At 55.6% G+C, this 26,826-nt stretch overlaps 2 protein-coding genes across 5 annotated transcripts; both read left to right on the top strand.

Moving 5' to 3' along the window:
- The first annotated feature begins 883 nt into the window (after positions 1–883).
- DUSP11 (dual specificity phosphatase 11) lies at positions 884–6,885 on the top strand. 2 transcript variants are annotated; one of them, XM_054088909.1, is made up of 9 exons: positions 884–1,010; positions 1,717–1,792; positions 2,634–2,765; positions 3,262–3,385; positions 3,913–3,973; positions 4,294–4,340; positions 4,800–4,875; positions 5,603–5,722; positions 6,557–6,885. In XM_054088909.1, the coding sequence occupies exons 1-9, from the start codon at positions 976–978 to the stop codon at positions 6,774–6,776; spliced, it is 891 nt and encodes a 296-aa protein (XP_053944884.1). In that variant the 5' UTR covers positions 884–975; the 3' UTR covers positions 6,777–6,885. The 2 variants fall into 2 exon arrangements, with proteins under 2 accessions (XP_053944884.1, XP_053944883.1); XM_054088908.1 differs by having other exon boundaries at positions 6,554–6,885.
- Positions 6,886–7,346: 461 nt separating this feature from the next.
- Positions 7,347–26,815, top strand: STAMBP (STAM binding protein). 3 transcript variants are annotated; one of them, XM_054088857.1, is made up of 10 exons: positions 7,347–7,449; positions 11,308–11,548; positions 15,903–15,978; positions 16,611–16,706; positions 17,429–17,762; positions 18,462–18,586; positions 20,009–20,146; positions 21,315–21,427; positions 21,840–21,939; positions 22,385–26,815. In XM_054088857.1, exons 2-10 carry the CDS (start codon positions 11,346–11,348, stop codon positions 22,439–22,441), a joined length of 1,242 nt encoding a protein of 413 aa, XP_053944832.1. In that variant the 5' UTR covers positions 7,347–7,449; positions 11,308–11,345; the 3' UTR covers positions 22,442–26,815. The 3 variants fall into 3 exon arrangements, with proteins under 3 accessions (XP_053944832.1, XP_053944833.1, XP_053944830.1); XM_054088858.1 differs by lacking the exon at positions 7,347–7,449 and adding an exon at positions 9,006–9,707; XM_054088855.1 differs by lacking the exon at positions 7,347–7,449 and having other exon boundaries at positions 11,334–11,548; positions 17,432–17,762.
- Positions 26,816–26,826: the final 11 nt, after the last annotated feature.

Here is a 26,826-nt window from a genome sequence, read left to right as displayed (position 1 = left end):
TGGTGATGCTGGTACTGGGATGGTGATGCTGGTATTGGAATGGTGATGCTGTGACTGGAAAGGTGATGCTGGTACTGGGATAGTGGTTCTGGTACTGGAATGGTGATGCTGGTACAAGACAGTGAAGTTGGTTCTGGGGTGGTGGTGCCAGTACTCAGGCTGATGCTGGTGCTGGGGCGGTGATGTCAGTATTGGTCAGACAGTGATGGTGGTACTGGACAGTGGCGCTGGTTCTGGGGCGGTGGTGCCAGTTCCAGATGGTGATGCTGGTTCTGAGCCAGTGATCATAGAATCATAGAATAGTTTGGGTTGGAAGGGACCTTAAAGATCATCCAATTCCAACCCTCTGCCACAGGCAGGGACACCTCCCACTGGATCAGGAGCTTCAAGCCCCATCCAACCTGGCCTTGAACACCTCCACCAATGGGGCAGCCACAGCTTCCCTGGGCAACCTGTTCCAGTGTCTCACCATTCTCATGGGGAAGAGATTCTTCCTAATGTCCAGTCTAAATATGTCCCTCTCCAGTTTATACCTGTTCCCCCCGTCCTATCACCACAAGCCTTTACGTACAGTCCCTCTCCATCTTCCTTGTAGCCCTTCGAGGTACTGGAAGCTGCTCTAAGGTCTCTAAGGTCTCTTCTGAGCCTTCTCTTCTCCAGGCTGAACAAGCCCAACTCTTTCAGCCTGTCCTTATATGGTGATGCCCGTACCCGGTGATGCTGCTGGTCCCAGGTGGTGATGCACGTACCAGGGCTGCTGTACCGCTCATCACCGACAAGCGGCGCAGCTGCCCAGGTGCCGCGGGGCGGGGGCGTGGCCTCGAGAGGGCGGGGGGGCTATGTTGCGTTACCCTGAAGGAGGCGTGGTCTGCAGGGGGCGTGGCCCCAGCGCGCATTTGTCTGTACTGATGGTATCGGAAGTGGAAGCGGTGGCGGAACCGGAAGTGGCGGCCGAGTTGTGGTGCTGGCGCCATCATGGTGGGCAGAGGGTCCTCCCGCGTACCGGAGCGGTCAGTGCGGCTCCTCCCCCGCTCCCTCCCTGCCCGGGGCCTCCCCGGCGCCTCCCCGGGTCCTCCCGCGGCCCGGCCTCGGGCGGGGGACGGCGGGAGTCCCTGGGCACGGAGGATAAAGAAGGGTCCCGGGGCGGCCGGGGTCCCTAGGCAGGAGGTGGCGGGGGCGGTCCTCGGGACCGGGGTCCCCGGGCAGAGGGAGGATGAGTGACCCAGCGGCGGGGGACGGCGAGGGTCCACGGGAAGGAGTGGGGTGTGGGTCCCTGGGCGGGGAGACAGCGAGGGTCTCGGGAGCAGGGTGAGAAATGAGGGTCCTGAGGCAGGGGGTGACGAGGATCCCCAGGCAGGAGGGAGAAGAGAGGAGAGTCTCCTGGGTAGGAGAGGAGGACAAGGATCCCCGGAGCAGGGGAAGGGAGGACAAGGGTCCCCGGGGCAGCAGGGGGTCCCCTGGGCAGCAGGAGAGGGAGGACAGGGGTCCCCGGGGCAGCAGAGAGAGGGAGGACGGGGGTCCCCGGGGCAGCAGGGGGTCCCCTGGGCAGCAGGAGAGGGAGGACAGGGGTCCCCGGGGCAGCAGAGAGAGGGAGGACGGGGGTCCCCGGGGCAGCAGGGGGAGGACAGGGGTTCCCTGGGCAGCGGGGAGGGGATGACGAGGTCCCGGGGTGGAGGCCTTGGTTGCTGTTTAATGCCCCCATGCTACCGGGTTCAGGTGGACAGACTACATCCCGCTGGGCAGGAGGATACCGGGCACCCGCTTCATTGCCTTCAAGGTCCCCCTGAAGGAGGTCAGTGCATGCTGATGCTGAGGGTCTGCTTGGGGTGGGAAGTGGCTGTAGGAAAGGGTTGGCTTTTGGAAAATCACCAAGTGAATTCCGCTCACTATGAGGCAGTGTAGTAGCAAGGTTATAACTCGGGGAGAGCGGAGTGTGGCACAGTTGCTGTTTGTGCAGAGTTCTGACAGGGTTTCACGCTAGGGGGGACCAGGAGCAGTATCTGGGGCCTGTTGGCAGCACTGGGTGCCAGCAGCACCAACCCAGGTACTGCTGGAGGCTCTGGCCTGGCTGCCTCTCTTAGGGCAGGTGGGATGCTGTGGAGTGGAGGCTGCGAGGGGCTGGTGTGACAGCAACACTGGTGCAGGAACTGCCAGCCCAGCTGTGGCTGGAAGTCTCTGCTGCTGTGTGCTGGGGCTGAGCTCTGCTCCGGAGTGGTTTGAGCACATTAGTTATGCCTAAAACAAACACTGTGAGTCACAGCTGTAGCTTGCGGAACTCATGACGGGAAGGCCGCACTGTTGGTTCATCTCCATTCGAGCTGAAAGCCCATTTTATAGCTTTTACCAAATGAAAACTGTAGCTGCTGAGGGTTATTGTCAGGCTGTAGTGTTTTGCCACAATACGGAGTCTTCAGCCACTCCTGGAAACCCCCAGCTGGGCAGTCCCAGAGCTCTGAGGCCTGAGCGTGGTCAGGGTTGGCTCGGGGTAACTTGCGTGCCTGTCTGCCTCCACCTTTGCTCATTGCCTCCATGCTTCTCTTTTGAAGGGGTGATCTGCTGCACGGGTCTTCTCCCACCAGTCACAGTGCACCAGCTCGTCTTAACGTCTGTTTTTTAACATTACCTCCCCTCAGAGCTTTGATCTGAACCTTCATCCAGAAGAGAGATTTTCACCTCGTGACCTCGTTAGGAAAATCAGGGAGCAGAAGGAAGAGCTGGGCCTGGTCATTGACCTGACGCACACAACTCGCTACTACAGGCCAGAGGTCAGTCTTGGCCTCGCTGCTGGGGAAGTGAAGCTCTATGTAAGCTCTAGTGTTGCTGATAAAGTAGGAGGTGTTTCTTGCAAGGAGATAACTCTGAAGAGCATGAGGCACTCGAGCCTCTGGCAGGGTGAAGCCTGGTAGGCCCATCGGGTGGGGCTTCATCCTTGATTAGGTACAGGCCCGAGGTCTTCAAACACACCAGCTTTGGCTGGTGGTACCAAACAGGTGGATACTGGCTTGGGAGGGTGTTCGATGCTCTGCATGTTCTTCATCTTCCCCTGGGAGGAGAGAGCACAGGCACAAGAAATAAAACCACAGACAGGCTGTGCTGGGACGTTGAGACTTTAAGGTAGTGAAGTGCAGGTTTTCTTAACTGAAACTGTGTTGCTGCTCCTTTGCGCTGAGTTGCAAAGCTTGGCTTCTTCCGACTTGTCTCTGGTTCCCTACTGATAAGAATCCTGCTTTTTCTGGAAATTATTGACCTTCTTTCTTGTAGGAGCTTCCGGCCACACTCTCCTACTCAAAGATCTCAACAGTGGGACATGAAATTCCAAATAGACACACCGTCTTTCAATTCAGACGTGTTGTAAAGAAGTTTTTGAGAAACAACAAAGATAACGGTAGGTGTGGATTTCCCTTCTGTGGCTGCTGTTGGGAGGGGTGCTGCAGACTCAGAGGGCAGTGATGTTTTAACAAACAGCAGGAATTTCTTTCCCTTCTCTTGGCACATGAATGTTAAGGTAATAAGATCAGTTTGTTATGGTAAAGAGTCACACTGTCCCTCTGATAATTTGGCAGCGAGTGGAATTTATGTTGAGTTTGGGACTCCCATCTTCACACTGGCTGTAAATACAGGTTGTGCCTTGGTCGCAGTGTAAGCAGCAAGCTCTTAGCGCTGGGGAAACGCAGGGTGAGGAGTGATGGAGCTTTGAAATCCCTCTTCCCTCCGGGGACCTGTGTGAGCGTGCAGAGGAGTTCATGGGTGAAGTGAGCTGATGAGCTGAGTCAGTGGTGCTGAGCAGATGTAAATATGGTGATGTTGTGTGGTCGTTTCTGGTGTCGCTGTTGGAGGACGAATGCAAATGGGCTCATTCTGGTTGGATTTGGGGAAAGAGCGCTTAAAGAAACGGCTTCTTCTGTGTTACAGATAAACTCATCGGAGTTCATTGCACCCATGGCTTAAACAGGACCGGCTACCTGGTCTGTCGGTGAGTTGTTCTTCGTCAAAATGAGTGAAGTGCTGGCATTGCCAGCTGCCTGCTTCTGCAGGAGGAAGTTGTGCTGCACTGGTAAAACCAGAGTGACCTGCATAATCTCAGCCTCGCAAGGATTTAAAGCAGTTTGGCTTTGAGAAGTTGTTGTTAGGGGTGCTTTTTATCCCTGATTTCAGCAGACCACATGCTGCTCTTCCATTCTGGCCTGTAAAGAGAAGCTCTGAAAACTTCCTGGTTCTTTTTGAATCGTCTCTAACCTGCCCATGTTCCCATAGCTAATGGTGTAATTGGAGCTTTCTTGCTGATTTCTTCAGGTACCTCATCGATGTTGAAGGCATGGAGCCAAACACTGCCATAGAGTGTACGTATGCATACGTTCGTCCTGGTGAGATGTGAAATGTTTGCCCTGGCCTTGTGGTTTTCAATGGTCAGAGGTCTGGGCTGGCGCCGGGGAGGTGACTGGTGCAGCTGTGTGTGCTTTCCTGTTGGGTGGAGTGGGAACTGGAGGAAGAGACATGGTGGGGGCTCTGGGGAGGAACTGGGAAGAAGGAATTAAGTTTCTGGCCCAGCTGTGGAGCCAAGCAGGGCTGGGTGGACCTGGGGGCAGTGCATACAGGTCAGAAAGTGCTGCACTGCCTGTGTGTCCATCGTGTCGCGGGATGCACCCGACGGGCGGTGTGCTGTGTGGAGTCACCACCATGACTGAGTCTGGGCCTGGTGGCTGAAGAGGTTAAAATCCTTCAGAAGGGTTTCACTGCTCTGCAGCCCCAAAGACTCCATGTGCAGGGTGGTGTTTTAACTGGCACCCGTCTCTCTCCAGTGTTCAACAGGGCCCGAGGGCATCCCATAGAGAGAATCAACTATATCCAAGATCTTCAGAAGAGATCTGCCCAAAAGTAAGTCTGAGTGTGCTGAGGAAGCGTGAGGTGTCAGGCGATGGAGGTTAAAAATCAACGGGCGCAGAGGAGAGAGGCAGCTGGGAGTCCTGGGTTTAACGATAACAGCCCTGCTGTGCTCTCCTTTTCATAGAATCATGGAATGTTTTGGTTTGGAGGGGACCTTAAAGCCCATCCAGTTCCACCCCTGCCATGGGCAGGGACACCTCCCACTGGATCAGGGGCTCCAAGCCCCATCCAACCTGGTCTTGAACACCTCCAGGGATGGGGCAGCCACCACTGCTCTGGGCAACCTGGGCCAGGGCCTCCCCACCCTCACAGAAAACATTTCTTCCCAAGATCTCATCTCAACCTCCCCTCTTTCAGCTGAAAACCAGTCTCCTTGTCCACTCCCTGACCAAGAGCCCCTCCCCAGCTTTTGTGGAGCCCCTTTCAGCACTGGAAGCTGCTCTAAGGTCTCCCTGGAGCCTTCTCTTCTCCAGGCTGCACTACACAACTCTCTCAGCCTGGCCTTGTACAGGAGGTGCTCCAGCCCTCAGATCATCTCCAGGCCTCTGGATTTGCTCTAACAGTTCCATGTCCTTCCCGGACACGGAGCCAAATGCTGGACATGGATTTTTGGGGCAGAGTGATGCAAAGTGGGGAGGAGTTTAAATGTAAAAGAGCTGTAGTATCACTTGGTGAATGATTTGTGGACACGGTTGAGACATACCGCGTTCTCTTTAAGCAACTACAGACAAAGTAATTTGGGCTCGGATCCCTTCAGAGAAAGAGCCAGCGCTGCACCGAACCTTACAGCCAGACTACACCCACATCGATGGGAGCCGGCCCCCTTTGCAATGCCCAGGTGGGTGTTTGCCGCGTGCCTCTGCGTGCCCTGCAGCTGAGCAGGCAGAGCAAAGAGCTGCTTAAAAACTCCAAAACTTGGTTTTTTACGAGCAGCAGCTCACACAGATGAGCACCTGCTGCCTAGCCAGCTCGGCGGGGGTGGAAAGTCTCCCTGAAACTTGTTTGGAGCCTGCGTGTCAGTGTTGAAGCGTTCCTTATGTCTGCAGCACAGAGCTCTTTCCCTCCGAATGACAGCTTTGTGCCTGTGGATGCGGAATACCGCAACCAGCAGCGCTGGTTCCCAGCCGGGCTGAAAGTCTCCAAGATGACCGAGGGGTTTCAGGGACGAGAGGAGTTTGAGTTGGGTGCCCAGTGAGGCAGCTCTTCCTTGAGCGAGGCGAGAGCTCTCTGTTCCTAGGCTGCTCCTGTCTCAGCAGGGATGGTGAAGAGCGATGCATGCAGGTAGAGCTTCTTTTTGACCCAGAGTGCTCATCTGCTGTTGGGAGACAACCACAGGCAGCTCTGAGCCCTGCAGGAGCTCCCAAACTGTCCTAGGCGCAGAGGCATGGTAGCCAGCGCCTGCTTCTGGTAGAGCAGTGGCTCCTTCAGCCCCACTCCTCGGGGATATACAAACTGCTTCCTGCTGGAAACTTCCCATGCTGTAAGAAATCAGCATGTAGGGAACAAACTGCTGGGCAGGCATTCTCCTGGGGTGTCACATTGGTGCGGCTGCAGCAAAATGGACCCAGTGAATGCAGAGGGGATTCACAGACGTCTCTCCTGAGCTCTGCGAACAGGGAGACTGGACGGGACTGTGGCTTCTGGCGCCAACTTCTGTGTTTTCTCCCAGCAGGCGAGGTGGTTGGGCACAGGCGCAGCCCCCGGCGATGATGACTGAGTACAGTCTGGCAGCGAGGAACTGTTGGCTTTCATTGCCCACTCACGAGTGGCGCAGTGGACTGTACTGTCCCCCGCAGAGCCCCCTGCTCCACCTGCCCCAGAAAGCCCCAGTGGCCCAGAAACAACGGCGCTGGCGACGGAAACCTGCTGTGATGGTGCAGGGAGCGGTGTAGGGAACACAGCGGAGCTCGGATTGCCCTAAAGGAACATCCTCAGGAGCACCCCTGCAGCCTTCGCAAAAGGGCTTTTCTGTGATTTCCTTAATACAGAACCAAAAATAGGACTTGATCCTGATGGTTTCCCTGCTTCCTTCTCTGGCTGTTGCTGTGGGAGCGTGGAGCCCCACAGAAGGTGTCTCCTGCGATGGGCCCTGCAGGACCCGAGCTGGGGCTGGAGGCTGGAAGGCTTGGTGTTGGGGCGGGGGGGCTCAAGCGTGGGGCCAGGACTTGGGCTGCCGGGGCCGGGGGTGCTATGAGCGGGGCCGGGGAGGGCAACATCTGGGCCGAGGCTGGGCCTGCCGGTACCGGAGACGACTGCGGGGGGCAAAGGACAGTGGAGCTGGAGCGGTGCAAGCGAGGCTGGGGTGGGGAACGGCGGGGCCGGGGCTGGAGGGAGTCGGGGAGCGAGGAGCCGATTACGGGTTGGGCGGCGCGCGGACCCCTATGAGAAGCGCTGTCCTCTTTGAGAGGGGCGGCCGCGCGGTGACGTCACGCCGCCGCGCCGCTACAGGCCGTGCTGTGGGCGGGGCTTGGGGGTTGCCCGGATGTTGCGACGGCTTCCGATTGGCCGCGAGGCGGGGGGCGGGGCGCGAGCTTGGGGGAGAACCCGGAAGCGGCGCGGGGAGAGGTGAGCGCGGGGCTGGCGCCCAGCAGGGATCCCTCGGGGGGACCCGGTTCGGGACTCTCCTGCTCGGGGGTGGCGGCTGGGAGCCCCGGGGGCTTTGCTGGGGTCCCTCTGCTCTGTTGGGGGGCCCGGGAGGGCAGGCGGGGATGCTGTGGGGCTTGGGGGTACCTGGGGGCCATGGGGGGGCTGCTTGGAGGTGTCTGGGTGTCATGGGAGGGCTGCTGTGGGGCGGGGGGGGGCTGCTTGGAAGTGTCTGGGGCTCATGGGAGAGCTGCTCTGGGGCGGGGAGGCTGCTTGGAGGTGTCTGGGGGTCATGGGAGGGCTGCTGTGAGGCGGGGGGGCTGTTTGGGGGTGTCTGGGGGTCATGGGGGGCTGCTGTGGGGCGGGGGAGCTGCTTGGGGATGTCGAGGGTCATGGGAGAGCTGCTGTGGGGCGGGGAAGCTGCTTGGGGGTGTCTGGGGGTCATGGGAGGGCTGCTGTGAGGCGGGGGGGCTGCTTGGGGGTCTCTGGGTGTCATGGGAGGGCTGCTGTGGGGCGGGGGGGCTGCTTGGAGGTGTGTGGGGGTCATGGGAGGGCTGCTGTGGGGCAGGGGAGCTGCTTGGGGGTGTCTGGGGGTCATGGGGGGCTGCTGTGGGGTGGGGGGGCTGCTTGGGGGGGTCATGGGGGGCTGCTGTGGGGCGGGGGAGCTGCTTGGGGATGTCGGGGGTCATGGGGGGGCTGCTGTGGGGCGGGGAAGCTGCTTGGGGGTGTCTGGGGGTCATGGGGGGCTGCTGTGGGGCGGGGGGGGAACAGGCAGCTGGGGGGGACGCTCAGAGGGGGGAGATTCTCTGGCAGGGGCAGGTGGCTCGAGGGGGGCTGTTTGGAGGGTACAGAAGCAGTCTGGAGGGGCTGCTGGAGGGACAGACAGGCGGGGGGGTGGCTCTGGAGGAGGACAGGCGTTCTGGGGGGGCAGGCAGTTGGGATGGGGCGCTGCTTGGAGGGGGTACAGGCAGTTGGGGAGGGTCTCTGGTGGCGGACAGGCTGCCTAGGAGGGGCAGGGGGGGCTGCTAAGGGGGCTCTGAGGGGTCACAAGCAGTCTACGCAGGGTGCGTTGGAGTGCTGGGGGGAGGACAGGCAGTCCTGGGGGAGTGGGGGGGTTGCTCTGCGGGGTGACAGGTGGCCGGGGATCGGGATGGACAGTCTCTGGGACCTTCTGGTCACCTATGCTAGGGAGGAGCTGTGGGAGCCTGGGGGAGAGCTCCATTCTCTTGGTGGGCAGTGGTGGGGGGGCTGTAGTTTGGGGCGAGCAGCTCAGGGGGGTTTGGGCACATTATATTACAAAAACGAGGTACTACTACAAAAAGTGGAACCTTTTGATTTAAGCTAGAATCAAGTTCATCAAGTAACTGTACTTTTTGAGAATTAGACAGAATATCCCTGTGATAGTACGAAAAGGGCCAGATTTAGACTGGACATTAGGAAGAATTTCTTCACCATGAGGGTGGGGAGGCCCTGGCCCAAGTTGCCCAGAGCAGTGGTGGCTGCCCCATCCCTGGAAGGATTCAAGACCAGGTTGGATGGGGCTTGGATAACCCTGATCCAGTGGGAGGTGTCCCTGCCCATGGCAGGGAGTGGAACTAGATGATCTTTAAGGTTCCTTCTAACCCAAACTGTTCTATGATTCTATAATAGCATGGGTTTTTATAGCATGCTTTTTCAAGCGGTGTTTTTCCACACACCATTAGGTCTCGTGTTCAGGGCGATCTGTGCTTAACAGAGGGGTCTTTTTCTATAATCCCCTCTGTTTGCAGTCTCACCCTGTCTCAAACATGAGGCAAGGCAGAGAGCTGGCTCCAAAGCTCTAAATTATCAAAAGGTTTGACCGTTTTCAAGATCATAACAACATTAAAATTAGTCCTTGCGAAGTAATAGAATATGCTTAAGATTTCTGGGAAAAATTATACATATGCAGGGAAGTGGGAAATGTAGTGTGGAACAGCAATGTCTTGTTGCACGTGATTGTTGGAGATCACTCCCACATGTTGCCCGGACTGATAAAGGCTGCTCACTTTCTAAAACTCCAGAATGAGTCTTAGCAACTTCCTTTGCCGGCATCGTTTATCTTGAGGTGCTGCCCCAGAGAAGGGCAACAAAGCTGGTGAAGAGGCTGGAGCACTTATGAGAGGCGGCTGAGGGACTGGGGGTTGTACAGCCTGGAGAAACGGAGGCTGAGGGGAGACCTCATCACTGTCTACAACTGCTTGAAAGGAGGTCGTAGCGAGGTGGGTGCTGGGCTCTGCTCCCTAGTGACAGGCAATAGGACGAGAGGAAACGGCTTCAGGTTGCACTGGGTCAGGTTCAGATTAGACATCAGAAAAAATTACACAGAAAGGGTTCTCAGGCACTGGAATGGCTGCCAGGGAGCTGGTCGAGTCGCCATCCCTGGAGGGGCTTAAAAGATGGGTGGATGAAGTGCTCGGGGATCTGGTTTAGTTGTGGACAGGTACGGTTGAACTCGATCTCAAAGGTCTTTTCCAACCAAGCGATTCTGTGAATTGAGGGAGCCTGGGGGCTGCCGTGTCTGAGCTGTGTCAGTGCTCTCCTAGGAGAGCAGGGCTGTGGAACCTGTCAGGAGGGCCTTTGGTTTGGGGAGGAGACCGAGAGCTCTGGCCCGGGGAGCAGCCGAGTCTCTCTGTGAGGAGGAGCAGCTGAAACCCACTCAGAGCTGTGGCTCTGTCGCGCTCTGTAAACGAGCGCTTTGGGCTGGCAGCTGCTGGCAGGACTGAATCCCACTGCCCTTATTTCAGGCAAGAGGCCCAAGAAGGCTCCCCAGGTTGCGGGCTGGGCAGTGGGGGCCTGCCTGCCTGCCTTAAAAAGTGCCTTCAACTCTGAGCTAACTCCTGAAAGGCAGCCCCTGCGCTGCTGGGGATCCTCAAGTGGTGCTTAGCTCTGCTCAGGATCTTTCTGTTTAGGAAGGACCCGCAGTGAATCATGATGTTGAGTATGGGATGTCCAACAGTCATGTTGCTGGAAGGCTTGCAAGGTGTTCTGGAATCACAGGGAGTTTAATCCTCCTGCTTGTCTGGGGTGGCTTTTCCAGGGGAAACTGCTTTTGGTGTAGAGGAAGAGCATTGCGGAGGCTTTCTGGGCTCCCTGCCCCTTGAACAGTCTCAGCTTTGAGTTTACCAGCTTCTGCCTTGGGTTTGTGGGTGAGAAGGGGTTTGTTTCTAGGAACCAAGTAGGAGGCAGATGCCTGGATCGGGTTGCAGTGCATTCCTGGGGTTACGGGTGTGCCTCCCACAGCGCGGGATTGAGAGAGAGAGACTGCGACCATGCTCGGGCAAGAGTAGTTTGGGATCAAGCTTGTTGGGTGGGGATGGACCTGCTGAGCAGCAGCAGCTGGAAGGATGGCCCTCGGCTCCATCCTCGTCGTGCCGCTGTGTAAGCGAAAATGTGAAGGCTGCAGTGATGAAACCCCATGTGAAGGCACTCCTGCTCAAGCCCGAGTGAAACGCTTTGGCTATCCCACCCCAGACTGGTGACAGGCACTAGTTTTGTGTGTGGAGGCAGTTGGGAAGGAAGCGTGACTTGAGGTGGGATGAGGATGGGTCCAACCCTCATATGAAATCAATTAAGAAGGATGGATCTTGAATGGATCTTGGCTGTGTTTCAAGTCACAAAGATAAATATCCAAGCTCTGTGCCCAAAAAGAGAAAGGTTTCTCCCAAATACCTCCCTCAGGACCTAGCTTGGCCCACTTACTAAACACTTTTCCTCCTTGAAAGGGGATGATTTCTGTCAAGGAAAGCCAGTCCTGAGGAAAATGGACGAGTTACCTGGTTTACACTGACTTTGATGTGCTTGACTTTTCTCCTCCCACAGAGTTTGTCAGCCTCACGGCAGCTTTGATGTGATTTGTTATGCCCGACCACGCCAACGTCAGCCTCCCACCGGAGGAGCGAGTCCGAAGACTGATCCAGGTGGGAAGCGCTGTGGAAGTGAACGAGGACATCCCACCACGACGCTACTACCGCTCCGGAGTGGAAATCCTCCGCATGGCGACCATTTACTTGGAGGAAGGCAATATTGAGCATGCCTTTATCCTGTACAACAAATACATCACGTAAGAGCAGTGTTGCTTCATTTGCAAGTAACCTGTGTCTCTACAAGTGGTTGTGGGTTTGGCGTTGTGTATGTTGAGCGTGTTTAGACATCATAAGGCCTTGCTGAGCTGGAAGAACTGGGTTCTGTCCAGAACTTTTGGATTTTGGCCACCACAGAGGTGAGGATACAGCTGGTTGGACTGACGAGGAGATTTTATATAGGCGGGAGGCGCCAGCCCCCAAACGCTGCTCGCCTCTTTGCAGGAGGTCTGTAGAAGTTCTCCAGTTCAGCAGGAGGGAGGCTTTCTCTCTGCGTGTGTCCGAGCATCCTGGTGGTTTATCACCACAGAGTGGCTAGGTTGGCCTCGATTGTCACCACGTTGGCCTCAGTTGTCACTAGGTTGGCCATGCCGTCACACGGATTGGCAAGGGTCCATGCTGAAGAATCTCGGTATCAGGTGTCTGCCTGGAAAGGATCTGGGCTGGTTGGTGGCTTCTCTAATGACCCCCCTTCGGAGGAGAAGTGTGCTTTACATTTCGTTTATTGTGGCTTTTTACAGCAGGCAGTGAGGGCGTCTTTCAGGTGCAGGGACCAGCTCTAGGTTCAGTTTTACATCTCAGAAAGGCTATAATCCCCCCTGCTCCCTCCAAATACACACGCGTACACCCAAGCCCTTCTCAGGAGTAGTGCAGGCGAGCATTCTAGGTCCAAAGAGCCTGATTCTAATCAACTGGTGTGACTTTCCTGGGTACTGAGTGCCCTTCCAGAAAGTCCTGGATCATGTATAAAACCAGTCAACAGCCTGTTGGGTGTTTCGGCTACCGGGTCTCCAGCTGCAGGGTCAACATTCCGTGTAGACGAGTGCAGAGCCACGTATTCTTGCCATCATCCCTGCAGCTGCCCAGAATCGAGCCATCTTGGGTCTGAAACCCCACTGCCGTGCCTGCCAAGCTGGAGCGTACACCACACTAATGTGGTGACATAGCGGCAGGTCTGGATTGTGTCTGAGCATCATGGAGTATGCGTGAAGCCAACATCTGCCTCTGCATAGCTGTGCCCGTTGGTGTTTAAAGGGCTTAAAACTGTGATCCTCAGAATATCATCCCGATGGCAGAGCAACTCATTCCTGTAGTTTTTTAGGCCAAAAGCCTGTCCCTCCCAGTTTCACCTGGTGCCACTCTGGTATGGCCTCTGCTGTGCCCATACTATCCGCTTATCCAGAATGTTTGGAATCTCCATGGGCATTTTCTGTTCCTGCCCCTTAAATCCAACGCATTTTTCTCTGATTAGCTTTTCTTCCCGCCTTGCACTTCCTGAGCTTTTATGGGCATCTTAGCGAGTGCCCTTGGAGGCTCACAGGGAGCTGGGAAGTGTAAAACCCTTGGGAAGGTTTCCAGGCTGGTTACGTAGCTGGGCCAAAGGAGAAATTCTTTAACTAAACAAATGAACTAAAATCACCTTCCCTGTTCTGTTATAGCGGTGATTGGTGCTGGCGTGTTTTCTTTTGTGGCATTTGTGTTAGCTGGGTTGCCAGGAAGGTGTAGGAACTTGCTCTCACTGGTGTGGTTTCTCCAGTGCTGGTGAATACAAGCTGTCGCGCTGGATTGTCTGAAGATACGAGCTGAATGTCACCGTCTCGTTTCTTTAAATGCAGATGTGAAGCTGTAGCTGAAGTGGCAGGCTTGAAGTATTTCCTTCCCCAAGGGCCTGATCCTGGAGGCAAAAGCTTGGCGCTGGTAACTGGAGCCTCCCATGGGCCTTGCTCTTCTCCCCTCTTTCTGAAAACAGGACCTGAATTCTCCCTGTGGTGCTTCAGCCCACATCTGCAGTCAGGGCTGTCCTTTCCCAGAGCCCAGCTCCCTGCCAGAGCATCTTTCTGCATCAGGCTGCACCTTCAGGAACAGGAGGACACCAGCCCCAAGGAGGATGCAAGAGGCTTTTAGCTGGGCCTGTTTGGTGGGAGCAAGTGCGTTGTCCTTGGGAGGGCAGCATGGTCTGTGTGGCTCTAGGAAGCTGGATTGCTCTCTGTTTCCCTATACAGCTCTCACCAAGGCTGACTGAATTACCCAATGAGGTCTGTGACATGGAGATCCGTTGGTTTGGGCAAAATCCTGACTAGACACGGGATGATCTCCAGACTGAGGTTCCCATTGAGGCAGCAGGTTCCCTGCTTGGCCTTCAGCCAAGCTCCATCTCTTGCGGGTGTCTGGCTGCACAGCATCTCCCTCTCCCATGTGGAAGTGAAGCTCATTGAGAGGGCAGCATGGGCATCTCTGAGAATAACCAGGCTGGACTCACCTGTGTCTTGAGTGGATGCTTTCCTTCAATCGCCATCAGGCACACTAAGCCTTGATTTTGCTGGAGCCAAATAAGAAGGAGAGAGAGACATGAGTTTCCTGTGGTGTTTGGGCTCCTGGTTTGCCTGTGTGGCTGCGAGCTGCTAGGATTGGCTCCAGGGGTTTGCCTGGGGCGTTGCAAGGGACTTGAGAGATGCCGGCTTGACGTGCGAGTCGTAGCAGTGCTTAAAAATAGCCTGTGCTGGGGCTGCTCGGTGCCAAGCAGCTGCTGCTATAGTGGACTCGGGAGCAGGCGGAGGTTTGGACAAGCCCAGAACTCCTAGTGCTGGGAGCTGCAGGGCTCAGTCTTGCCAAGCCTCAGCTGGGCTGTTGATGGGAACCACAAACCGTTTCTGCTTGTCCTCTGCCTCATCTCTAGCCTGCTGCTGCTTGGTCTTGCCCCAGAGTTTTCCTCTGGCTGCCTGAGTCCTCCTAGCACCATGCTGCCCACTTTTTCCCTTCTTCCTGACTTGTGGAAAACCAGCTGTCTCTGCTGTTTTTTCCATCCTCCTCAGGCCAGCATCTGCTCTTAATCCTTCTTAATTAATCCCTTCCTTTTTAATCTGCTAGCTGTTGGCAATGATCACAGCCTTGTTTTGTCTTCTCGACACAGTGACCTACTTCGCAACCACCAGCCGGGAGTAGGGACCTTGCTGGGTATTTCGGATGGAGCGATGGCTTCTCCGTGGCTGGAGGCTGTGGCGCGGTTATGCTGATCCTGTGGTATCTGGCGAGAGCATCCTCACGCTCTCCATGGCAACCAGAAGCGTTCAGTGTTGCAAAAAGTCCTTTCTTTTCCCAGAGGACTGAGGGGTTTGAAGCAGCTGGGTTTATTTACTGCACACACAGGGCTGCTCAGCCAAGAGCATTCTCTCTGTCCCCCTTGGGTTTCTCCCACTTGGCTCTTCTTGGCTGGTTTGTGCTGGTCCCTGGGACGCAGTTTCTTGCTGTCTCGCTACCCTTCTTCCTTGTGACTGGGCACGAGGCTCTCTCCAGAGGGTCTGGAGACCATCCTACTTTGGATGCTGAAGTGGCATAGCCAAGAGCCACAAAGGAGGGCAGGTTTTTTGTGTTATGCCCACAGGCTTTGTGGACGCTCAGAGCAAGCTCAGCTCCGCTTACAGGAGACGAGGACCCAGCTGAGCTCCGCGTGAGCTCACCCTGAGCATGTGATCTGCTAGAGCACCGCTGGCGACTTGCTGGCTGTGCTACCTTGGGGAAACCTCAAGCCTGGGAAGCCTCACAGAGTCAACTGCCTGTGTCTGCAGGCTTTTTTTGCCTTTTTCTAGTGCTCTTTCTCTGCGTCTTCACCCCTGTGTCCCGCAGGGCTCCCTGGAAGGGAGGGACGGCTATTCTGTCAGTAGAGAAGCTGAACATGAACCTGTTTGTAGTTGTGCTGGGAGTGGGGTGATGTTGAGCCCAATTTTGATTTCTTTCCCAGAAATCTGCTCAGAAATAGCCCTGTGGGCTGAAATATTGTCCTGATCTTCTGGAGCAGTCGGGCCCTGGAGCCACGAGGCTTCTGATGATGCAGCTGGGGATGTTGGGAGCTTGCTTTTAGCTTACCTGTGAGTTTTCTTTTTCAAGGTCTAAGATAGTTTCCTCGTCTCTTGCAGCTCTTTATTCCCCTATGCAGAAGCCTGGTGTGAGCACTGAGTCAGCCGAGTCCTTGAGCTCATCTCTCATCCCCTTGGATGCTCACAGAGGTGCAGGCAGGTGCCCAAGGAACTTTCTGAATTGCTGCCAGCATCCTTGGTGGTTTAGACCAGCTTATTGATATTTCTGTTCGAAACAAATGTATTTATCCCTGAGGAACATTTCCTAAGTCCAGATGGAAGAAAAATCTCCTGTGTGTGGTGCTCCCCTGGGACTGAATGAGAACCCCTGCGTGCCATGGAGTGCACGGGGCCCAGGGAGGTGGTGGAGCAAGGGGACAGTGCTGAATGATCCATACCCCCAAAATGCCACTTACTGTCCCGTGCTTGTCCTCCCTTTCTGCTGTGATTCTGAAAGGCAGTTTCTCTCCTGTGCTTACAGGCTCTTCATCGAGAAGCTGCCACAACACCGCGATTACAAAACTGCTGTCATACCTGAAAAGAGGGAGACGGTGAAAGTAAGTAGTAACATTGCTGAGTCGTTAATGGCTGCTGTTGGAAGTGTTTTGGGGTCATCAGCCTTGGCTTTTCATGGGTGGAGATCCACACAAACACTGAGAAGCATTGCCTTGACCAGGCAGTCCTGACCCCTTGGGAATTATGGTTTGGGTTCTTATCCTGTTAGCTGTGGTTGTCCTGTTTGCTTTCTATTGAGTGCTGGGGTGTGCTTTTTTTCCTGTTAACTCCCTGCGTTTTAAATACCACCTGGCTTTTCCATACATGGTGGCTGGATGCCCAATGTGTTGGTCCTCAAGGGATTTGCCAGGGGATCTTTGGAGATTGCTTACAGCCGTAAGAAGCTACCGCTGCTCAGCTCAGCACTCACTGGAAGAGCAAAGGACAATGCAGCCAAAGCTCTTGCTCAGTGTTGTTTGCGATGCTGTCTGTGCCACCTGGTTACATATCCCTGCTGCAGCCTGTCCACACATGATAGTGAAGCTGCTCGGCCCTTCCAGCATCGGGAACAAGTGGATGCCTGGCTTATAGTCTCTGGGTCCTTCCTACACATCCATTGAGTCTCCCAACTGTTCAGATCTTGGTTTTCTTGCCTTGGGGCCAGACGTTCTTATGACTGTTTTTCCTCCTTCAGAAACTCAAAGAAGTAGCCTTCCCCAGAGCGGAGGAGCTCAAGGAGGAGCTGTTAAAGAGGTACGCCAAGGACTATGCTAAGCACAAGGAGCAGGAGGTGAGTGCAAGGAGGCTGGAGGCCTGTGCTCCCCAAAAGACCCTCAGACCCGAAGGGTTTGAAGAGGGCAGGTCTCCAGGGCTTACCTGGACGCTCTGAAACATAAAGTCTTGGTAGCCTCAGCTTGCAGGGTGCAGCCTTGTCACCTCGGGGCTGTCAAACGTAGGTGAATCTGTCACAGGTATCCTTGCAATTCCTTTCAGTGCACATCCTGGAGGCAGCTGAGCTGGGACTGTTACTTGTTTGTTTTTTTCCCTTTTGTCCCAGCATGAGCTGTAGGTCTTATGATCCAGAAACTCAGCAGACAGCTGGTTACGGTGCAGGTGGGGATCTGGGGTTCTGTCGGCAAAGCAGAAGGCTCTGCAGGCAGTCTTGTTGCAGATGAGTGCGATTGTAGAGCTAGGATAAAGGGAAATCAACCTGGAGTTATATTTCTGTGATGGAGGGAGGGCAAGGCAGCAGTTTCACTACACTGGTCTGGCTGGCTCTCCTTACGGAAATGCAGATCTCTGTTTCGCAGCCTGAAGCTTTCTTGCAAGGAGTGCTGTTTGATTACCTTTTGCAGACCCTCTAGAAGAAGCCTGGGACTGCAGAGAGTCGGCAGTTTGTAGGCTTTGTGTCCTGCCTCACGCTTGTGTTCCCCTCTCTGCTGGTGTCCCATGGCATGTTTCTCCTTGCAGAAGGAGGAGGAAGAGTAATTTGCACACAATTTGGCTTTACAGCAGCAGCTGGAAGAGGAGAGGAATCGGGTAGCCCTGATGAAACAGCAGCAGGCAGAGCAAGAGCAGTTTCATGCCTTCGAGGAGATGATTCGACGACAGGAACTGGAAAAGGAACGTCTGAGGATAGTGCAGGAATTTGGAAAGCCAGAGCAGAATCTCGAATCTCAGGACGGACCTCTCATCCCTGGCGTGGAAAAGCCCCCGACTGATTTAACCCCAAAGGTTCCCGTCTCTCCAGTTCACCCTGCAAGTCCATCAGCAGGGACTGTCTCATCCAAACCTCCTGTTGTGGACAGGTCCTTGAAACCTAGTGCTTTGGGGAGCACGGAAAACAGTTAGTACCTTCTCCCTTGCTGGGGCTGAGCCTAATGCAGCCGAGGAGATGATTTGTCTGAGGCTCTTGGAAGTATCTGATCGTGACTCAATCCCTTCCTAAGGGTTTGCCTTCCCAGTCACCGAATGTTCTCCCTGTTGTCCAGTAAAGGTTTGCAGGGCTGGAGAGAACTGTCTCCTCCTGGGAATCAGTCACGCACGCTTCTCCAGCCCAGTCTGTCTGCTGAGCTAGAGCCTCCAGCCTGCTTGGTTTTTGATCTTCCAAGATCCAAATAATTGCTGGAGATCAGGGTTTAGTTCCTGGCTGGGATCACCCAGTTCTCTTCTTCTGCCCATTATGGCTCAAAAATACCAATTCAGACATTTCCAAATGGCTGGTTCTTGGCCGGTGACACATGCTTTAAATGGCATTTTTTAATTGATTATGGTTCCATTTTCATTAACAAAATACCAGGTTTTGGCAAGCTGCTAACGGTGCCTTTCTCTCTGTCTCCCTGTTTTGAAAGAGGTAGTGATTATGCTTTGTGAGTGTCACAGTGACCTCATTTATCTGTGACTTTCGTGGGGAGAGTAGGCATTAGAGGAGTTAATGTTTCCAGGCTGGATTTTTTCAGTCTAACCCCTTCAGATACCGACCTAAGGGAACATTTCTCCAGTTTCCCAACTGTCGCCGCTCACTGTGCTCCCATTCTCCCCTCAGATGCAAGCACAGAAGTCCTTCGCCAGGTCATTGTCCCTAGGGAGCTCTGCCAGAAATTCCTCCAGCTGGCTGATGCCAACACGGTCCGGGGTGTGGAGACATGTGGGATCCTCTGCGGTAAACTGGTAAGGTGATAATCCTAGTTAACTCCCTGGAAGTGGCGCAGGGGCCTTTTGTCAAGGTGCAATAGCTTTGGAAATGGCCAGAGGATTCTGATTTCTATCACAGAAGGCTGTAGTGCTGTCTCACTGATGAGTAGGATTTCATAGAATGGTTTGGGTTGGAGGGGACCTCAAAGCCCATCCAGTCCCACCTCCTGCCATGGGCAGGGACACCTCCCACTGGATCAGGGGCTCCAAGCCCCATCCAGCCTGGCCTGGAACCCCTCCAGGGATGGGGCAGCCACCACTTCTCTGGGCAACCTGGGCCAGAGCCTCCCCACCCTCATGGTGAAGAATTCCCCCTTCCAATTTAAAGCCATTCCCCTTCATCCTATCACTGCATACCCTTGTTAAAAGTTGTGTGTGTCCCTAGCTTTCTTGGAGCCCCTTTCAATACTGGAGCCCGCTCTAAGGTCTCCCTGGAGCCTTCTCTTCTCCAGGCTGGAAAACCCCAACTCTCTCAGCCTGCCCTCATAGCAGAGCTGCTCCACCCCTTGGATCGTCTCTGTGGCCTCATCTGGACCTGTTCCAACAGTTCCATGTCCTTCTTGTGTTGGGGATAACGTTTCGTGTGCGTCTTGGAGATGACCTGCCTCTCCTTTTCCTCCCTTGAGTATCAGGATTTGCTTATGCAGAGTGAGGTGCCAGCCACCGAGTCCCCTACGGTGTTCACCTCCCTCTGTCCTGTTGATGGCCGCTGGGCTCCTGCCTCCCGTGCTCCCACGCTGCGGGTGATGGGCAGCCCTGCTGGCTTGTGCTTTCAGTCCCAGCACAACTGAGGTGTCCCAGCTGTGAACAAGGACCCTCACCCAGATGTGACTGTGCCGGCACTGACCGGAGACAGTGAATTCTGCTCCACAGAGTTTGCATGCAGAGGTTTCTGTGGGCAGCTCCAGGCCTGGCTCCCCTGAGTCACTCGGGGCTGCTTTGCTTGCAGAAGTTTGCTTTGAAATGAAGTTGTTTGATGTAGTGGCTTTCTGCAATCCAGCTGCTTCCAGAGACATGGTGACTAATTGTGTTGCATCATCTCCTAGTGAGTCGAGAGGTTCACTTTGGCAGGTGTCCAGGACTTCTGTGAGCTTTTGTGGGTGCTCTGCATGGGAGGGATAATGAAATAGGAAGCTGTGGATCATGCTCATACTCAAAATCCTACAACTCCTCTGTCAATAACTTGCAGTTACCATTTCTGTGACTTGTAAATGGATGGTTGTTGCATCCATAGGTTGTTTCCAGAACTGCTGCTCTGCTGACTGGGCCTCTGAGGGGTGAATGCAGAAGTACTGCATTCCCAAAGCTTAGGAAATCACCTTTGTGCCAGTGGGCAGCAGGAGCGCTTCCTGCCTGGAGGTGTCCAATGGGTAATAGCCTCCCTGTGCTGCCTTCCAGATGAGGAACGAGTTCACGATAACCCACGTCATCGTTCCCAAGCAGCACGGAGGCCCCGATTATTGCAACACAGAGAATGAAGAGGAGCTCTTTATGATCCAGGATCAGCACGGCCTTGTTACGCTAGGCTGGATCCATGTGAGTCTCATTCTTTTTTCACTTCCCAACTGGCCTTGCATTCAGGCAGAAGGGAAAGGGGTGCGTGGAGCAAGGCTGATGGAAGAGAATTTACTGGAGGAGGCGACATGGAGCAGGCAGTGTCCTCTGCTTAGATTTCTCCCTCTGGTGCAGTCTCAGTCATTACTCACAGCACTGGAGAAGTCCGGGCCCGTTGTAAGTTTGGTTCCCTTCTTAAAGCGCCAGGCCCTTTAAAAGTTCAATATTGGGTGTGTCACTCGTTTCATCCAGCTAAAAGCTGACTCCAGGAGCACTGTCGGGGCATCCCCAGCTCCTGCTGCCAGCGCAGGGCCTCTCCCACGATGCGTCCCTGGAGTAGTGCTGCTTTTTACAGACAGCCACATGCTGCTCTGCACGGGATGTGCCAGTTCCAGATTCCTCCGCTGGCTTCAGCACTGCCCTGCTGTCCCCGCGGAGCCTTTGGCAGTCGGATCGGTGCCAAGCAAAACGTTCGGTGCTGCTGAGTAATCTCTCGAAAGCAGCAGCTGCCTCGCAAGCTTTGACAAATCAATGCCTGCTGCGTGTGCCTGATGTGTGCGGGTGTCTGCTTTGGGTGTTAACTCTTCAGTGGCGGCCCTGCCACATCCAGGGATGCTCAGGAATCCCTTTGACCTTTCTGCTGGTCTGGGCAACAAAGACCCAACAAGCAAAAAGAGAAAGACCTTCCGGCAAGGGTTGAGCTGTGAAACCTGGCAGTCAGCGGAGCTGGATGTGGTGGCGGTGGTCTGTGACCGCACAGCCCTTGGCTGTTGTGGTGGAGCGCGGTATCGTGAAGCGCTTTGGCAGCGCGTTACATGCCTGGTGATGCAGAGGCAACTGCGCTTCAGGAACGCGTGAGGTGCCCCGCAGGGAGACACACACGAAAGTAAGGGCAGCATTGTACCTCAAAGTGTGACTTTCCCTGGGGTATGGGCAGCAATGTAGAGTCCCTCCTGTACGTGCTCCGAATGGGAAAGAGAAGCACATGTTTTGGGGCCATCCAAAATCACTTTCAGTGTGCAAGCATGGTCTCTGTGCCATCCAAGGAGCTGCATCTCTTTGCTGCAGCCTTCTCTGGGCGGTTGCAGTCCCTTTGGACAATCCTGACCCTGCTGTGGCTTCCTCTCATGTTTTCTATCCTGTGTTTCAGACTCACCCCACACAGACAGCCTTCCTCTCTAGTGTTGACCTGCACACGCACTGCTCCTACCAGATGATGTTGCCGGAGTCCATTGCCATTGTGTGTTCTCCAAAATACCAGGAGTAAGTGTGAATGTGGGACAGGGAAGGCCTTTCTCTCTGCCTGTCCTGCCCAACCAAAAAGGTGAACAGTGGGTCTAGCCTCTCCAGAAGGGCTGTTTATGATGACCCTTCCTCTATCGGATTCCTGGGGTGGGAATAAAAGTCACACAAGAAAAGCTTTACGAAAAGGAGTTGGAGGAGCATGTGTGATTCGACAGCTTTCCTGAGCTGGAGCAGGGGTCATGTCTGGGCAGTGGTTCTGTGAAAGGAGACCAGTCTGCATCCACAGGGCTGGTGAGAGGAGGGTTCCTGGGCAGAGGAACATGCATCTCTGCTTGCTCGAGAAGAGCAGACTCAAGCCTTGAGACACAGAAGGAGGTGATTCTGTCTGGAGAGGCTTCAGCTACACAGGGCTTGTGTTTACTTGCTCTAGGACGGGTTTTTTCAAACTGACGGAGCATGGCCTGGAGGAGATCTCTTCATGCCGACAGAAAGGATTCCACCCACACTCCAAAGACCCCCCTCTCTTCACTGTAAGTCACCCCAGGAGGCAGCAGGGGCTGTAGGACCGCAATTCAGCATGTTGGACACTTCAGTTGGATTTATACCGATGTCGAGGTGTGAGGCTGTGACCCAGGACAAGAGGAGGAGGGTCAGCCTGGCAGCGGCTTCTCCCTCCTAGAGTTGAGGTGCAGAAGCTTTCTGACTTGTTTGCATGTGTTGGAGGTGTGGCGCTTCTCTGCAGATGTGGGTCAAGGCAGCAGCAAAAGTTTGTATTTGAGAGAGAGAGAGGGGGATTTGTGTTTGTGTCCTGCTGTGGCCTCTGTGTGGCACTAGGCAGGGCCCTGAGTCCGGTCCGAGGGGCCTGTTTGGTGAGGGAGGCTGAGTGCAGGTTGTGTTGGGAGGAAGACACCCACCCGAGCTGTGGGAACATCTGAATAACGGCCTGTCCCCTCTTTCTCTTCTCTTTTCTTCCAGACCTGCAATCATGTATCGGTAGTCGAGAGAGATGTGGTCCTGCTGGATCTCCGATAGGCCTCTTGCCTTAACCGTTTACAGAAAACCACCAACCTTCCCTCTAGGCCTAGGGAAATTGTTTTTCTCCCGTAGCAGATGATTTCTACCGTGTAGTGATCCTTCCCCTTCCTCCTCCAATAATCGCGGTGAAATCGGTACCCTGACCTCAGTGGGTCCATGTGAAACCTCAGTGCCTGCCATGGGGCGGGCAAAGCGGTGCCGGGGTTCACGGTGTGGGGGAAAGCTAACTGGAAACACAAAGACAGGAGCTAACACTGAAGCAATTGTTTAATATTCTAATCTGTAGCTTGAACAGCTTGAGGGGTTTCTCCGTGATTTGCTGCAACCATGAGGTGTGGAAACCTCTTCAAGTGCTTTCCAAAGTGGGACTTGCCCAAATTAACCCATGCTTTGTCTTGCCTCTCTCTCTGGGCTGCTGGGTGTTCCCCAGAGCCGCTGGCTGGAGCAGATGAGTCTGCTATAGTTTAAGTCTGAACCTTCTTAACCTCTTTTAACCCGTGCAAGATTATCACCGCTGGGCCAGGGTGAGTTCTGCTTACTGGTACTTGGGTAGAGGCCTGGTGAGGGGAGAAAGGGCCCAACCTCCATTGGGAACCCGTTTCAGTGGAGAAGGTCCTGGATGTGACACTGCTTTGCACAAGCTGCTTCATCCCAGAAGCGGTGAGGGACGCCTCCGGTTCCTGTATGCCTTTTCCTGGATGGGGGATTCACTCTGGCCTGTGGGCTGCCCAGCGAGGGTTTTGGTTCTGCTTCTTGCTGCTGTTACCATGGAGGAGGCTCTTGGGCTCTTGGCTGCAGCGCTGCTCCATGAAGGCTCTGCAAGACCATTGCCTCTCTGAGATGGGACTCCAGCAGCTTGCGCCACTTCAGTCCTCGATCATCTCTACCCCCGATGGCCTCTGCACTTCTCAAAGCACTATGAAGCCTGTCCTTGCCAAACCCAAGCACTCTTGATGTTGCCGTTAAGCGGTACACCAGCCGGAGACCTCCTCCAAAATACTCTCATGGGACATCAAGCAGTGGTTTTCCTTCCCTGCACTATCCATGCCGAGCGTCCGCCCTCGCCTCTGCCGGCATTGGAAGGGAAGAAGCCATATGGAAAGGTGGAAGGCATCTGGTCTCCACGGGCTGAGCGTGACCCACCCCAGCTGCACACCCTCTGTCGGGATGCTGTGATGATCAGCACGTGGCTGGAGCTGCCTTCCCACCTGGCCCGCGTACATGCATGTTCTGTGTGTCCTGTCCCGTGTTCTACACACAAAATCTCTTGGTGTCCAGTTTAACACCGGAGGATTATGTTATTTTGGCTGGGTTCCTTTTGCCACTTGTGTTCTTCAAGCTGGCCGGGGGGGTCGGAGTGGTCCGGCATGGCTCAGAGCAGGGTGAGAATCGATTCATTTCGGGATTGTGTTTATTTGTAACAGCCATCTCCTTGACTTCCACCTGCAAAACTGCTGCTGCCATCGTTTTTGCGGTCGGTTTGGGAAACCAGGCTGGTCCTGGCAGTGGGAGGGCAGCGAGGGCACCTCGGGGCAGCTGCAGGAATTGAATCCTGATGGATTTAAACTATGCGGGGGGGGTGTAGGGGTGTTCATCCCCCAGCCATGCCCAGAATGGGGCAGTCTGTCCTGCACCCCCATGGGGACATAGAGGATGGAATCCTGTCTGGCAAAGCAGCGATTCCTTCAGTTTAGGGGTGAATATCCCAGCAGTTATCTCAGCTTCCCATCGCTTACGGGTGCGTTGCTGAGCGAACTCGAGCAGAGATCACCGCTCAGGGAGAGGAGCTGGTGGCAAAGTGTGACTCGTCCTAGTGACCAATAAACCCTTAGGGGAAATTTTTCAGCTGCCGCACAGCGTGGCCGTATGGAAGGGCTGTGTTTCTCGTGCCAGTGCCCAGCTGCTGCCCTCCCCTCTGAGCTGGCACCTTTTTATTCACATTTTTTCACTTAAAGTGTCTCTGTATTGTCAGTTTGTGAGTGGGGTGAATGCTGATACCCCCACACTACTGCCTGTGACCCACTAACCCAGCCCTCTGTCCAGCTGCACCAGATGTGACTCTTTTTACCTTAAAACCACTCAAAACGGGGTTCGTTGTTCAGGTTTAGCTCCTGCCACAAACACTACGCTTTGCAGGAATACTTTATTTTCCGCAGTAATGCAGGGTGTGTGTTTGAGGGGGTGCGGTGGAGGGGTCTTGCAGGCAGGGAGTGATGCTTCGCTCTGCCTCGGGGATGGGAACAGCCCCAAATCCCTGCCCAAGCTCCCGCTGCCAGTTTGTCCATCCTCAACAGCAGCCCAAGAGGTTTAAAGCGTGAACATTACCCTTATAGGGAGGTGCCAAGGGCCGGCCCGTGCGCCGGGAGTTTTGAAATCCCTGGCAAAGCAGGGATTGCCCCCCTCCTCATCCCACGGTCAGCCCAGCCCCAGCCAGCCTTGCCTGGGCCGCGGGATGCCTGGCGTTCCTGCAGCATCCCAGGGCCATCGCCACGCTCCTCGCGGCCGCCGAGCCCTGGCAGAGCCGGTGGCTGGATTGGCTGTGGTGGCCAAACCTTTCCTTTTTAGGCTGCACGCCTGCTCTGGCTCCAGGCCTCGCTGCCGTGGTCCCAGCTTCCAACTGCCCGTGCCGGGCCTCCCGTCCCGGCCGGCTGCGGTGCTGTGGATCGAGGTGAGCTGGGAATCCTGCGGGGATGGGAAGCTTTGAGCCAACCCACCCGTCTCCGGGGCTGGAAAAGCGCTGTGCCGGGTGCTGCGGCGCGGGGTGCCAGGCTGGCAGCTGCGGTTTGCGCCATCCCGGGGCTCGAGGTGGCTCTGGGCACGGTTCACGCCGCCCTGGCAGGGCAGGGTCCTGCCAGCGGCTCTCCCAGCACCGGCCTGGGCCGCTGCCTCCATCCAATCCCCTCTTCTTTTCCCCGTTCTGGCTTCGGGGTTATGTTTTTTTCTTTCTCAGCATGTCATATATGGCAACCTTTTGCCTCGGTGACCTCATGTTTGGCGGCAGCCCAAGGGAACCAGGCTGGGGTGCGAGGCGGCAGCGGTCCCCGGGGCTTGGGGCGTGCGCTGGGGACACCGGCGAGTGCAGAGCCACGGGCCAAATGCAGTTCCTGAGTGCTGAGGTTTTCCTGGAGGAAAGGGAATGGCTGGGCAGAGCCTGGAGACCTTGCTGGGGGTGCGAGCGGGCTGGCTGTGCCGAGGGGGCCGTGTCCCTGTCCTGCACCATGGGGTGACACTGGGATTCGGATCCCTTCTGGTGATGGTGGGTCCCTGCAGTTCTTGTCCTCATTGCTGTACCTGTGACTCTTCGTCCCTGCTCAGGACCCACGTGCCCTGTAGGAGGCCACCCACGACCTCGTGCCTCAGTTTCCCTGTCTGCACCTGAGTTCTTGTAGCTCCTGGGGGAAGCTCCAGTGCATCGCTCCTGCCACCCCCTGCCCCAGTGCTCGGGAGGGCCCACGCTGCGGGGCCGCTGCCCTTAAAAAGGCAGTTGGGCATTTGGCAGCCGCTGGTTGGCGTCTGCCGAGGCTGCAGCCATGGGGTTGGGGTGTCTCTGGCCCCAACGCTGCATTCGGGCAGGGGGGTGACAGCACCCGCATCGCCCCTTGAGGGTTTGGGTCCTCCTGCCTCCAAAATCCTCCCAGGGTGAGAGCTGCGTGCGCCCATGACGCAGGGCTTGGCTTCTGACCCTCTGGTCCTGGCTCTGCTCCAGCTGAGGATTTGGGACCAAAAGCCCAAAACTGGGGCAGCACGAGAGAATCCCGGGGAGAGGCATCCCAAAGGTGCCGGATGCCAGGGAGACACGGGAGAGGAGAGGCATCCCAAAGGTGTTGGATGCCAGGGAGACACGGGAGAGGAGAGGCATCCCAAAGGTGCCGGATGCCAGGGAGACATGGGAGAGGAGAGGCATCCCAAAGGTGCCGGATGCCAGGGAGACACGGGACAGGAGAGGCATCCCAAAGGTGCCGGATGCCAGGGAGACACGGGAGAGGAGAGGCATCCCAAAGGTGCCGGATGCCAGGGAGACACGGGAGAGGAGAGGCATCCCAAAGGTGCCGGATGCCAGGGAGACACGGGAGAGGAGAGGCATCCCAAAGGTGTTGGATGCCAGGGAGACACGGGAGAGGAGAGGCCGGGAGGAAGCGATGCACCAGCCTGGTGTGTTCCCAGGGTGTTGTCAATGCCACCTTCTCCCTGCTCCGGGGTGTCCCCCACGGCACTGCCTGACCCCCACCTCCACCCGGGGTGGGGGGGTGGTTCTCCACGCTCTCCCCAAGACCCGGAGATGCTTCCACCTCCTTTTTGCCGAGACCATCACTTATAAGGACTTATGTCTCACTTGTTTATCGGAGCGGAGCGTAAAAGGAACAGGCTCATAACTGGGGTGT

Source organism: Cuculus canorus, chromosome 26 (genome assembly GCF_017976375.1).
Source record: "Cuculus canorus isolate bCucCan1 chromosome 26, bCucCan1.pri, whole genome shotgun sequence".
In the NCBI taxonomy this organism is placed as follows: Eukaryota; Metazoa; Chordata; class Aves; order Cuculiformes; family Cuculidae; genus Cuculus; species Cuculus canorus.
The sequence above is the reverse complement of the archived record's forward strand: the minus strand, read 5'-3'. Positions and strand labels throughout refer to the sequence as shown.